Consider the following 14,500-nt stretch of genomic DNA (forward strand, 5'->3'; position numbering starts at 1 on the left):
ACAATGTTTAGGATGTAAGTATAAAACTTCTATCGTTGGATGTTTACAGTAATACAAGCTGCTGTCAGCGCTGGCAGTGCCATGTATGATACTTTGGCTGATAAAATAAAAATGCAATAATACAGTGTAACAGTGAAAAAGTATATAGCCATTAGATGGCAAAATAAAAAAGCTATTTAAAGCTAACTTTGTTTTTGTTTTTTCAACCTTCCTATGTTTTTGTGTGCAAGTATCTAATGGAAACAACAATCTCGGAAATGAGTCCAGTATTGAGCAAGAACGCTGTGACCAACAGCTGCAAACCGGGCTGCCATGTAATCCTATAGGGCAAATACGCATCGTCAATTTCCATCCACTAAAAGTGCAGTTTTTGCCACTGACAGGCTCAGATTATTATTCTGTCTGACTACATTAGGGAAAGGATCCATACAGAGATAGACCTTTTTGTTAAAGAGTAAAATCCTCTTTGTTTAACTAGAAACTGCTCTGAAATCACCATTGCTTAACCCACCAGAAAACAATACTTTTAGCGTGTATAGAGCCAACATATTTTTTGTGTTTATTTCAACCAAAACCTAGAGTTTGTTTGATTTTTGGAAAAGTGGAAAAACTAACCAAATCAGCTTTTAAGTTTTATTTTGTGTAGCGAACGTAATTTTGCAGATGTTTTTATGTTTAAAAAAAGGATCTTACGCATTAACAGAGAGGTCAACCTCCTTAGAAATCCTTTCCATAATGTTGTCAGACACTTTTATACTATTAATCAGAGTCTGTCAGCGGCAAAACATTTTTTATGGACGTAAATTAAAGCTGCACAATTGCCCAATAACTTACATTGTAGCTTGATACGCTGACTGCCGACTGCTACTGGACAATGTCGTAGATTGTTGTCCCCATCAGTCCCTTAGACTCAAAGATATGGGAAAATAGGTTGAAAAAAAACAAACAAAGTCACCCTTTAAAGGCTGAATATTTAGCAGTTTTAATTTAAATATCAATCTTAAAGCCATATTTGAAAATTGAAATACTGACCTTTTCCTGTTTTTAGTGAAATCTACCTCACGCACCCCGTGATCAAAGCTGTTCGACTACAGAACCACAACTACACACCCGTACGTATTTACACTCATTTATCCTCGTCTCAGGAATATACACACCCACTACATGAATGTACACGCTATCTTAAATAAATACATATCACACCAACACACCAAAAGTGTTTGGAGGAAGATACATTCCAGCACGTTGGGATGATGAAGTGAGGAAGGTTTTGGAACCAGGGTACGAAACCTCCACATTACATCCGCTACTTCCCGAATTCAGCTTTTCAGAATAATAAAAGGACCATTGAAAAGTAAATAACAGACTTGGACGACTTATTTCCTATAAAGCTGATGAAAAAAAATACAGAAGGAGAAATTAAATAACATTTTCCCCACTTTAAGTGCATACATTAATATTTTACAAAAACAACATCAAATAGCATGATAAGGAGCTTTTACACCGAAGGGATGGTGGTTGTTCTGGGTCTAAAGGGACTGTTGAGGGATTATTTTCCCCCCCATACTGTACAGTTTATTGTTTGGGTTGTTAGATGTTCCTAACTGTTTTCTACGTTTGGGTTGTTAAATACAATTTCCATTTAAGACATTTTCCTGTACCACACAGCATAGCGTCTGTATGGAAGGCACCTGGCGTTCCATACAGATGGCGTAGTATTAAGAGAGACAATGGTAGAGAGTAGTATGAAAGACTCAAAATCTGCATAAGGAGGATGGTTGGCAACACAGGACTTTCACCCAGAGCGTCAAAAAGTGACGCCAAAGGTCCCGACCCAGAGCGTCAAATAGTGACGCCAAAGGTCCCGACCCAGAGCGTCAAATAGTGACGCCAAAGGTCCCGACCCAGAGCGTCAAAAATGTGACCCAAAGGTCCCAACCCAGAGCGTCAAAAAGTGACGCCAAAGGTCCCGACCAAGAGCGTCAAATAGTGACGCCAAAGGTCCCGACCCAGAGCGTCAAATAGTGACGCCAAAGGTCCCGACCCAGAGCGTAAAAAATGTGACGCCAAAGGTCCCGACCCAGAGCGTCAAATAGCGACGCCAAAGGTCCCGACACAGAGCGTCAAAAAGTGACGCCAAAGGTCCAGACCATGAGCGTCAAAAAGTGAAGCCAAAGGTCCCGACCCAGAGCATCAAAAAGTGACGCCAAAGGAGACTTTTTAAGTAAGCAACTCACGCCAAAAGGCACCTGACCAGGCGTTGCTTTTTGACGCTATGGGAGTGAGAACGTGTTGACCAATCCAGCTTCTTTTCTCAGGGCGTTTTCCATCAGAGCATCCCGTCCAGGTTCTTCTCTGCGTTGGTCTTGTCGTCGCCGCTGCTTTCCTGAGGGCTGTACTGGGTGTGGTAATCGCGGAGGATGGTCACCACATCGTGGTGGCCAAAGTGGACTGCCTCATCCATCGGTGTGTTCCCCCACCTGAAGCGAACAAAACAAAGAGGCGGACGAGAGCCACGTTGGTCTGCTGCAACATTCATATGGACAATTAATGCGACTGGAATTCACTGGGTTCAACTAAAAAGAACATATAAATCAGAAACATCCCCATGATTCTGAAACTAGAGTGTATTTTTTATCAATACACCCATTTGTTAAGTAGCTAGTAGTTTTTGATTCTTTAAATTAGACATTTTAGTCTATAAAATGTCAGGAAAATAAAGCAGTTTAAAGGTCAAAATGTAATAAAAGCCAAGGCAGCTTTATTTGCAACAAGACAATTCAAAGTGATTTACATACAACGTTAAAGAGCAGTTAAAACACGGTAAACAATATAATCACAGCTCAAACAGAGTAAGACAGACGTTACTAACGTCACAATGGCAACGGGCTACACGCTGCCTCCGGTTTACTCCGGCCCGCGCATGCCCAGTATACGAGAATCTTCATGAGACACGCGGTTTGGCCGCAGAGATTAGTTCTTCTACTGGAGCTCGGACTACACTACTGGGTGCACGGAGATCGCTTTTGGTTCAAAACTCCACTTAAAAAACCAAAACGTAGCGATGTAAATGTAGCCTTAGTGAGTACTCAGCAGTGTTCTGATTCAGCTGCATCGTTAATTTTTTGGGGAGACCTGTAAAGACACTGTCAGTAGTCGAGTCTACTGAATATAATCCTGCTGAGACATAAATCCTTCAAACTAGTCCTTGTCAACTATTAAATTAAATCGGCAACAGAAATTATAGAGCCTTTGAAAATATGACTGCCAGATTGAATAATACCCAAGCCAAAACTTCCAAAATGTCTGGTCTACATTAAAGTTGCTGTGCCTTAGAGAGTGCATATGGACATGCTATACTACAGTATGTATGAGTAATTCTGCATAGGTATTTTCACAGTAACTGAAATGGGGAGGGGGGTGGAGGGAGAGCGGCTGCCATTTTCTTTTCTGTATGTGCGTTTTATTATGTGTGCTTTATGTTTGTGTAAAATAGTTATGTTAAAAACAAATAAAAAACGTAAATGACAAAAAAATAAATAGGGGACTACTATTTTTACTATTGATGATTTGGTTCGAGTCACTTTTATGAAAAAGAAAAAAGTAAAAATTCTCTGATTACAGCTTGTTAAATGTGAACATTTTATAGTTTTCTTCTCTCCTCTGAAAGTAAACTGAATATCTTTGAGTTATGGACAAAAGGAGACATTTGAGGACGTCATCTTGGACTTTGGGAAACACTGATCAACATTTTACCCCATTTTTCTGACATTTATTAGACCAAACAACTAATCCATTAATCAACGATGAAAACAATCACTGGTTGCAGCCATAAAAAAAGTTTTTTTTTGAATTACCTGTCTTTGGGAACTGGGTTGACTTTACAGGCCTCCAGCAGGAAGCGAACTACCTCAGCATGTCCTGAAAAACACACACACACACACACACACACACACACACACACACACACACACACACACACACACACACACACACACACACACACACACACACACACACACACACACACACACACACACACACACACACACACACACACACACACACACACCAGAAAATATTGAAAAGAGCGGCAAATGTCAAAGAAAATGTAAAATTCTGCCGGAATTCACTCTTTTCGGCCGGATGTCCGTCCCCTTCCTCTTTCTTTGTGTTGGCGTTCTAACCTCTGGTGGATTTGTGAGGACTATGGTTAACTGCTCCTCAGATCTCTGCAGGGTAAATCCAGACAGCTAGCTAGACTATCTGTCCAATCGGAGTTTTCTGTCGCACGACTAAAACGACTTTTGAACGTACACATGTTCCACCAAAACAAGTTCCTTCCCAAGGCTATTTTGCAGAGGCACCGTGGTTCCGACCGGCGCTTAGCTCCGCCCCGAGACGATTGTGATTGGTTTAAAGAAACGCCAACAAACCAGAGCACGTTTTTCTCCCATCCCGGAATGCTGTGTGGACTAGCCAGACCTTCCTCCTCCGCAGCACTGTGGAGGAAGGTCTGGCCAAGCGAGCCTACATTAACGTTGACAACAATCTCCTCCAGTGTTTTTACCTTCAGCAGCTGCCACGTGCAGGGCCGTCCTGGAGTCGTAGTCCCTCTGCTCCATGTCCATGGAGGATAACGCAAACCTGGACGAAAGGAACCGACAAACGTCAAAACACAGACTACAAAAACTTTACACTGATTGGAGCAAAGCAAGCATTGAGAAAACGGTTGTTTTGTAGCTCAGCAGATGCACGGTGTCACCAGAGGCGGACTTTAACATTAGGCAAAGGTCAGCAAATCGCCTTGCGCTCTGACCTACCAGGGGGCCCCATTAACACCAATGGACTATTCATGATGAAACTGACTGCAAAAATGAAGAAACGTGGGAGGAAAGTGCCAAACGTACCAATCTTTGTCACAGTGCCGAAAGCTACTGAAGATAATGTTGAAGAGCAACCAAAAGCTGCCGCTTGCGCTAGTAGACTAGTGTTAGCATAAAGCAGTACTACTAGCGAAGTAGCATGCCTGGGTTTGCCTTGGGGCCCCCAAATTGCTAAATCTGCCACTGGGTGTCACAAAGGACGCACAAAGTGGGAGTATTTGCCCAATGTATAAAAGGAACAAATGCTGAAGAGGGACCCTAGTTATTCATATATTATAGGAGGGGAGAGGGCGGGGTTTTATTTTGTGTGGTGTGTGCAATATTTTAAATAAATAACAAAAAGTTCCAAGTAAATAAGATGAATAAGTTATTTTTGCAACTGCAATCCATTTTTATGTTATTACAGAGGGAAAGAACCGGAAAAAAAGGTACCGTTTTTCCAGGTACCAGTACCCAGTGTTTCCCACAGAATTAGATTATATTTGCGGTAGGAGCTGACCCAGGGGTGGGGGGGGGGGGAAATCACACGTGGAAAGAGGTGAAGAGTTCTTACATTAAAAGGTCCCCTGACATGGTGCTCTTTGGATGCTTTTACATAGACCTTAGTGGTCCCCTAATACTGTATCTGAAGTCTCTTTTATATAGGCATTAGTGGTCCCCTAATACTGTATCTGAAGTCTCTTTTATATAGGCCTTAGTGGTCCCCTAATACTGTATTTGAAGTCTCTTTTATATAGACCTTAGTGGTCCCCTAATACTGTATCTGAAGTCTCTTTTATATAGGCCTTAGTGGTCCCCTAATACTGTATCTGAAGTCTTTTTCCCGAAATTCAGCCTTGGTGCAGAATTACAGACACTAGAGCCAGTCCCATAATGAGCTTTCCTTAGGATGTGCCATTTCTGTGTCTGTAGCTATTGAGAAGGAGAGATGGGGGGGGCAAGGTGGAGGGTGGGGGTGTGGCCTTGACCAACTGCCACTTTGCTCGTTTGAAAGCCATGATGTCTCTCTTTGTCATGGGCGGTACAAATTCTCTGGGCGGGCAAAGCAGAGAAAGGGGAGGTAACCTTGCTCCTTATGACCTCATAAGGAGAAGATTCCAGATCGGCCCATCTGAGCTTTCATTTTCTCAGGGCTCGGTTTACACCTATCGCCATTTCAAGCCACTGGGGGACCATAGGCAGGCTGGGGGAACGTATATTAATGTTAAAAAACCTCAAAGTGACATTTTTATGCCATGGGACCTTTAATTGTACTGCAAATACTTTTGGCAACTTTGTATTACAGCTTAAATAGACAATCTGCCCACAGTCTCATCCTCAAGGCTATAAGGGTGCAGGGGCAGTTATAGCACACAATGTAATGTAACCAAAGAACTCATCATAAACTACAGGAGAAAGAAAACAGAAATCCCATCATTAATCATCAACGGAGACTGTGGATGATTAGGAGTCCACATCGAGGAGAACCTATCCTGGAGCGTGAACGCCTCTGAGCTGCTGAAAAAGGCCCAGCAGAGTTTGTACTTCCTGAGAATACTCAGGAGGAACAACAGCACACACAGACTGCTGGTGTCCTTTTACCGTGCCTCCATTGAGAGCATACTAACATACTGCTGCATGTGCGTATGGTACACCAGCTGCACAGCATCACAGAGGAAAGCGCTCCAGAGGGTCATCAACACCGCCCAAAAGATCGTCGGCTGCTCTCTTCCCACACTGGAAGATCTACACAGTGCCCGTTGTCTCAAAAAAGCCTGGAACATCATACAGGACACACACCATCCGGGTCACTCCCTGTTTGAACTGTTGCCTTCAGGCAGACGGTACAGATCAACTAACGCAAGGACAAATAGACTTAAACATAGTTTTTATCCTACTGCAATAACCACCCTTAATGCTGCAAAAAATGTGCAATATGGAAGCTGATGTGGAATAGATCATGTCTGTAGATGTATGTAACAGTATGTTCATACTGTTTTTATGCTGTGAAGGTCTGTTAATACCTTTTTTTCGTGCAATGACTGGGTGTGTATGACCATGTGTGTTTATGTACACTGCTAATGCTGCTACATGTACTCCGCGAGTCAACTTTGGAGAGCAGACATCCGGGCACACTGTCAGCAGACTGTTTTTAATAGGGAATGAATTGAACCACTCCGCTCTGCTGTTGTTGAAGCTGCCTGTGAACACCCAGCTCCAAGCACAGTGAGACAAAATCTATGTTGTTGTTGTTGATGATGCACGAGGTGGGAGTCCACTCTCCCACTGTATAAAAAGGAACGAATGCTGAAGAGGGTCCCCAGTTATTTTCTGCAGAAAATACCTCAGATCTTTTGTTTGAATAAAGATCTTAGTGCACCACACGGCCTCCCTGAAAATTCCTTGACTCGTTAAAAAAACGGTGCCCAGGAAATCCACGACACAGACTAACGCGAGATGTCAAGGGTGCAGCTGGTCCGAACGTTTAGCACGCAGAGTCAAGAGTCGCCTCACCTCCTCAGGGCGGAGACGTCTCCGGTGTAGGCAGCAAACAGCAGATTGATCACAGACTTCACCTGAAACCCAACAAGAAGCACATTACAGAGTGTAGCAGGGTTTACATTACTGCGATTGATATCAACGGGCCGATTTGGAGACGTGCCCGAGGGGAGTGGCCGAGCACAGCGCGATCTACAAATATTGGGTGTTAACGTCGGTGTATCCATTGAACGAACGTATGTGTATGAACACGTTTATGGAAACGTTAATAACGAGAGCTGCATGTGGGTTGTACTTTTGAAGTGCTGAAAATCAGCGATGTAACCATACGCTCAACTCACAATTCGATTTTAAGTTCACGATACGAAGGTATTCCTTTATTTACAGTATATAAACTGTGCAAAACAGCACGTGTGTCCTCTTATCAAAAGTGCAACTGAAACTGTATTTTATCAAGAGCAATAAATTCAACGATTTTGTCGCTGAGCTCTTTCACCTTCGGGTGGTCGCTGCTGTATTTTCTAGCTTGGTCAAAGGACTGACGTAGAGGCTGCTGATGGGCTTTTGCCGGCGTTTTCTTTTTTTGGGCTCTTAAGATGCGTAATCATATTTGTAGCGTTGAACGAGCGTTGTGTTACGCCTCCTCGCATCACTTGTGCTTTACAAGTACCGCAAATACCAAGTTGGTCATCTGTTCTACAGATCTCGAAATACCTCCACACAGCAGACATGTTGGAAGTTTAAAAAGGAACACGCCGACTTATTGGGACTTTGTCTTATTCGCCGTATCCCCCCCAGAGTTAGATAAGTCCACACGGACCCTTCTCATCTCCGTGCGTGTCGTAACTCTGTCTGACGCCCCCACCGCTAGCCTAGCTTAGCATAGATCCTGGAGGTAACCGGCTCCATCTAGCCTACTGCTCCCAATAAGTGACAAAATAACACCAACATTTTCCTATTTACTTGTTGTGATTTGTATAGTCACAGCGTGTACAAATAACAAGGTCACATGACACACAGCTATCTTATTTTCGCATACGTACTGGGAACTATATTCTCAGAAAGGCGAAGCACTGCTACTTCGGCGGAGGGATTTGCTCGCAGCACCTGAGAAGGCCCGTGGTGAGGAGCAGCCTGGAGTTTGCACAGAGTTTGAGTAATATCAATTTTTAAGAGGAGGAGGAGGAGGAGGAGGAGGAGGAGGAGGAGAGAAGCTGAAAAAAGGGAGCATGTTGCTGGGACTCACCCTCTGGTCTCCCCCCTCCCTGCGAGGATCCAGTTTCTTAGCAAAGTGTCTCAGGTTATCGTAGTTGTGGAAGTTACAGAGGGAAACCAGGTCCTGAAAGAAGACGTGCATTTGATTGGATTTTTCGATTTAATTTTTTTTTTTAGCTCATATGACGATTGAAGTAAAAAAAAAAAAAAAAAAAAATTCAACGAAAGGTGGCATATAGAAGAAGAAAAAAAAAAAATACAGTCTATGAAAAAGGGACAGAAGAAAGGAACACTGAAATGAGGGGAAAAAATAAAGAACGAAGAAAGAGAGCAAAGGAAAAAGTAATAAAAAAACAAAACAAGGGACACATTAGGCTACTGATACAATAAAATATTTTTCACAGATTAGTTAGGGTTACCCTCTTTTGTTTGATTTTATGTCTTTTTTTTATTGCTTTGTGTGATATATTACTAACTTTGAAAATAATGTCTTAATATTTAGGTTTTTAACATTTTTATAGCATGCATTCTTCAGCACCTTATTCATACAGAGAGATGTATATTTCATTCCTTTTATTCCTTTGTCTTAAGTCCCATTTTATTATGTTTTTTCGAATAAACATTCTAGAAATGCCTTGTTTGTCTACACAATTTTTTATTCTGACTTATTTTCAATCACTTTTATTGTAAGTCTTGTTTTTTGTATTATCATCATCATCATCATCATCATCATCATCATCATCACTACATATTGAATTGCTTGCCTCGACACTTTAAAATGATAATACACATACAATCGCTTTCATGCATGACTAGCAGTTTACTCCATGATGGGTTTTAAATTGTTTATCGGTTGTGAATTTTATATATTGTTATTTATTAACCTTTAAATGGTATGTGTACTTTTTAGGCACAATGGCAAGTAGTATTTTTTTTTTTTTTAAATGGGTCAATGTTTTTTTTGAAATGTTAAATAAAAATGTATTTAAACGTTGGAATAGATTTTTTGGCTTGTGACACCGGGGCATTTATTTATTTCTTTCCGCGAGAGGGGCCAGGGCAACCGTCCCGTCCAGTGGTTCTTATAACCTGCTTTTAATATCTGGGTCCCTTTTTATATGGCTTTTTAGATAACCAAACCTGGCTTTTTAGATAGATAGAGATAGATAGATACTTTACTCATCCCCAAGGGGAAATTCAAGGTCCCAGTAGCTTACAGACGTCACACACAACGTACACATACATCATAAATGGGATGGTAGAATAACAAAATCCACATGAATAATATGGACAATAAAAGAAAAGATACTAAATAAAAAATCCCCATGAACGTACTAAGGGATGTATAAGCATGAGACGCTTGCAGTGACGGGGCAGGGACTGACCCTGTGATTCAGTCAGCATGGTGAGGTGCTCCATGAGAGGGGGTGTCATGGTGGTAGTGCAAATAAGTCCAATAGTGCAAGGATAAAGTCTAGAGACCCGCATTAAATATGGGCAATAAAAGAATAATGTAGACATAGTATTATAAAAACTATATAGCAGTGTAAGGATAAAGTTTAAAAAAAGACAGCCTTAAATATGGGTATTATAAGGGAATAAAGTAGACAGTAGGATAGACACAAATCAACAGTCATTATCATAGGTTTGAAGGAACAGGGTTTTAAGGAGTTTTTATCGGGTGCTCCCACATCAGTGGTCCCCTTGTGGCCTTTAAGCCCAGCCTAACCCTTACCGTGCAGAACTGGATGCCTCGGACGCTGTTGCCCAGCTTGTCGAGCGGTGGAGACCAACACATGATGCCCATCACGTTTGGAACAACCAGCAGAATGCCACCGGCGACGCCGGATTTAGCCGGCAGACCGACCTGAAACAGAAGGAGGGAGGGGAGGAGGACGATGTGTTGAAACGCTTTTTTTTTTTCCCCCCCAAAAAAAAGGAGCTGGGTGGGGAAAGGTTTGACGAACGAGATACTGACGTGGAAAGCGAACTGCCCGGAGAAGTCGTACATGCCGCAGGAATGCATCAGACTCAGAGTGTCTCGCACCGACTCGGGGCTCAGCACACGCTCTCCTGTGATTGGACAGAAGCCGCCGTTGGCCAGGGTCGCCGCCATGACGCTGGCGCTCTCGCAGGTCACCTCGATGGAACACAACTGACAGGGGGAGATCATAAGGTACACAAACGAAAATTAATGAATGAATGATCAACAAGTTTTTGGTTGTTTTTTTTTTAAATCATACAAAACATACAATTTGCAACATGAACATATCCAGAGTTGACTTGAAACAGGTTGCACGGCGAAATGTTGCCGTTTCGCTTACGATCGTCAAATTAAATGACATTTTAAATATCCAAGAAGATGACACGAACGGGCTTTCTGCAGTTTTAGCTTCTTGTAAATTTTTTTCTATAAGCTCTGTTTACCTGGAAGTAGAAGTCCAGGATGGACGTCATGTCTGTCCCCTCTGGAAAACACTGAAAGAACAACAACAACAACATTCAGTAGGTTGACATGCACACAATATTCCACTATTATTCAGAACATGACATTATTCCGAATTAGAGTCAGGTCATATTAACAGCATATTGTGTTTGGATATTCCGAATAAGGCCTTTTTCCAAAAATATAGCATTTTCCGATTAACCCTTGTGTTGTTGATCATGAGTCGTCCTCCTGGCTCAAAACTGAAAACCTCTTTTTCGACACTTTTGTCAATGTTTTTGGCATTTTATTTTTCATATGTTTTTTTGCGTTGAATGCTTCTTTCCACTACCATGTATAAACACCACTAACACCAATTTACTACCACTACTTTTACAATTATTTTTGGTTATTTTTATTCATGGTCAATAACAATGACGTTTTTTTCTCCTATCCAGTCTCCTGTTGCCAGACCTTCCTCCACTGGCAATGCGAGACTACCCTACATGCACATGCACGAAGTGAATCATACGCAAATGCACATTACATGAACGCCCGGGCTTTTGGGCTGTCCAGCACGTTGCTTTGTTGCCATAGGTTGCGCACATTTCTCTGGTCGTTCATCCCCAGGCCCCATCGCCCCCATCGCCCTAGATGTGTGACGGCTAGACGGAAAAAAGGGGACACGCCGAATCTCTAGATGAGCCGCAGCCGAGCCCGATTTAACCGCGCTTATAGTGCGATAAAGTTGTGGGGGGGGGGGGAAATGACTGGGAACCAAGCAATCAGCCTGCACTAGTCACTTTAAAGGGCAAAATGAATGATGCAGACATTATGGAGTATCTTACAGCTACAAGTTAAGGAGAACATCACATGTAAAATAGAGTTCATGAAAACATATTTACTTTGCAAAAACAACAACAAAAATGTTAAGTGTATGACAACAACAAAAGCGTCACTCAGCATGTTCAGATCAGTTTATACGGGTACAGTGGACCAAAAATAAGTCATAAATGCAGGGCCGGTCCGTGGCATAGGCAATGTAGGCAAAAGCTAGTAGTCCAACTGAGTAAAGAAAAGTTAAAAGGTAATAAGATGGAAAGGTAGGTAAAAACAGCAATGTTGTAAAGCGTCAAAAAAGTAACAAAAACACCCCAAAAAGTGACACATGTTGAAAAAAGCATTGAAAAACGGCAAAAGTGTCAACCTTAGAAAAAAGTGCAAATTAAAAAACGATGAAAAAAACGTGTCAAGAACGTCGAAAAAGTGACCAAAAGAACATTAAAATAAAGCAAATTATTTTCTGCAAGGGTCATAAACGTAGAGAAAAGCAATACAAAAGTGTCTAAAACACTGAAAAAAGCACCAAAAAAAAAGATGGAAAAAAAATATCAAGAAAAGTGACAGAAATCATGCAAAAAGTCAAAGAAAACAAGAAAAACTTTGAGAAAAAAGGGGGAAAAAAAACGTAAAAAAAAAAAAAAGAGACAAAAACAGCTGACATCTTGTCTAGGACACCAAATTGTTTAAGACCGGCTCTGAATAAATGTGAGTGTGACTTATGTTGAGCGAGAATACAAAAATACAACAGTCTGGCTGCGAAGTGAGGAGGTTTCTCGCTTGCAGCTCTACACGACCTTACCTTCTTCTCCTTCAGGTAGTAGCCGATGGCAAAGTTTCTGTCTCCAGACTCTCGCTCCGACTGGAAACTGGGACACACAGACAGGGAAACAGCATGACTCAGCGCTTGACAGAGCAGTTTCCTTCTTTATTCGGTTTAGGGTTCAGCATTAAAGGTGCACTATGAGTTCCTGCATGGTTTCAGCGCAATTTCATTGTTGTCTCAAATGGTAGGCGTCTCTCCTTGATCCGCTAGCTGCCTGCCCCCTGAACACACCGTGAAAAACCCCGGTCTCGGGAGACAACACGGGGGTCGTAAAGGACAAACAAACACTAGGGGCACAGGCTGTGCACCAAAACACAACAAACCACGTTCCAGCCAATCACCGACAAGATGGCTGGGGGAGGGGGTGGGGGTTAGTGAGAGTTAGTCAGTTAGTCATGACAGTTTCGGAAAAATGGGGGGGGAGCTTGCTCAGTTTTGTTTGGAATTTACTTGGAATGTCAACAGAAGTGACCATGCAGGAAGTATGTCAAGAAGTACTTTTTCAATTTTCAAATTTTCAAGAAAAAAGGTTGAAAAATGCATCGAAAATGTGTTAGAAAAAAAAGAAGCTAAGCATCAAAAAACACGTCAAAAGTTTGTTGCAGTTTGTTTGCAACAGTCATATACAATATATGATAAATCAATAAAAACTGTTCAGTATATGTCTGTAGCGATGTGCTGTTGTACTCACGTGGCGTTGCTGAAGCCCACGTACTCGTTTCCTGCCAGTTTGTTCATGAAGTTCATGACCTGCAGAGCAGAGCGGCAGATACGCGGCGAATGCTTAGGTAACGTTACCGCTTGACGGTCACCTTGGTCAACAGACCATTAATCGACAACTTCTTTAAATAATCAATTCATGGCTTAGGTCACGTTTTTTTTAAATTAGAATTAATTTAGAAAATGAATCCATAATGAAAAGAACCGTCCATTTGGACTTTAAAAGGAACAGTTTTGCACTTCAGTTTCAGTTCCAAAACGCGTTTCACCACAACATTAAGAAAGACACTCACAACAACAGCACAGTGATACTCACATAGTCAAATTTCTCAGCGTTGCTTGCCCCTTGCTGGAACACAAACAGAATCACAGTATTAAAAACAGCAATTCATGCATCATTCGTTCCATTCGTTTTTCTAAATAAAGATCACTACTGGGTTCCGGCAATTGGCGTTCATTGAAAATATCAAAATAGGATGAAACGCTCGTTATCCGTTTTTTTTCCATTTTTTTCCCCAATTGAGCACAAAATCGGAAAAACACGGGTCGTTATCCGTTTTTTTTTTCCTTTCATTTTGGTGGAAACAAGTATTGAGAAGACAAGTCTTTTTTTGCGTTTTTTTGGTTTTATTTTGAAAGGAAAGATACACGGACTAGGGACGCATGCACAGAACCTGGTTTTAGCATTCGGATCAATGGATATGATCAACCAGCGGCTACGGGAATCTCAACAGTGATTAATTGCAAAATCAAAGAAGAATCAGTCTGCCGTACTTTCTTGGGTCACACTTTATTTTACGGTACATTCAAGAGACGTATTAAGTCGTACTTTTGTATCATATTAGACCAATCTAGAAATAATGTGGTGTTTAGTAGGAGGTAAACCAACAGTTATAACCTCCTTAGACACATCTACCTACATTACGCTGTAACTAGTACAGCTCTGTTATAATTTGTCACAAATAAGCAGTCCTTCTTGTCGAATTAGACCGAAACTAGAAATGAAGTCTTTATTACGCAGTAAACGATCACGGTTATATCATTTTATTTTGAAATTGTGGGACTACCTTCGCACTCCGTTGCAATGTGTCCCAATTTACATTACACAGC

General features: G+C 41.7%; 1 protein-coding gene across 2 annotated transcripts in view; it reads right to left on the bottom strand.

Moving 5' to 3' along the window:
* Positions 1–1,871: 1,871 nt before the first annotated feature.
* The window catches only part of LOC120554214 (glutaminase kidney isoform, mitochondrial-like), a 41,618-nt gene continuing 28,989 nt past the window's right edge, over positions 1,872–14,500 (bottom strand). The window contains exons 8-18 of one of the 2 annotated variants that reach the window (XM_039792958.1): positions 13,707–13,739; positions 13,362–13,420; positions 12,647–12,713; positions 11,007–11,057; positions 10,558–10,734; positions 10,315–10,446; positions 8,611–8,703; positions 7,380–7,441; positions 4,571–4,647; positions 3,858–3,921; positions 1,872–2,480 (exon numbers count right to left, since the gene is read on the bottom strand). In XM_039792958.1, coding sequence (XP_039648892.1) covers positions 2,330–2,480; positions 3,858–3,921; positions 4,571–4,647; positions 7,380–7,441; positions 8,611–8,703; positions 10,315–10,446; positions 10,558–10,734; positions 11,007–11,057; positions 12,647–12,713; positions 13,362–13,420; positions 13,707–13,739 — 966 coding nt within the window. In that variant the 3' untranslated portion in view covers positions 1,872–2,329. The remainder of the gene's footprint in view (positions 2,481–3,857; positions 3,922–4,570; positions 4,648–7,379; positions 7,442–8,610; positions 8,704–10,314; positions 10,447–10,557; positions 10,735–11,006; positions 11,058–12,646; positions 12,714–13,361; positions 13,421–13,706; positions 13,740–14,500) is intronic. The other variant, XM_039792959.1, reaches the window with a different exon arrangement.

Source organism: Perca fluviatilis, chromosome 24 (genome assembly GCF_010015445.1).
Source record: "Perca fluviatilis chromosome 24, GENO_Pfluv_1.0, whole genome shotgun sequence".
Lineage (NCBI taxonomy): Eukaryota > Metazoa > Chordata > Actinopteri > Perciformes > Percidae > Perca > Perca fluviatilis.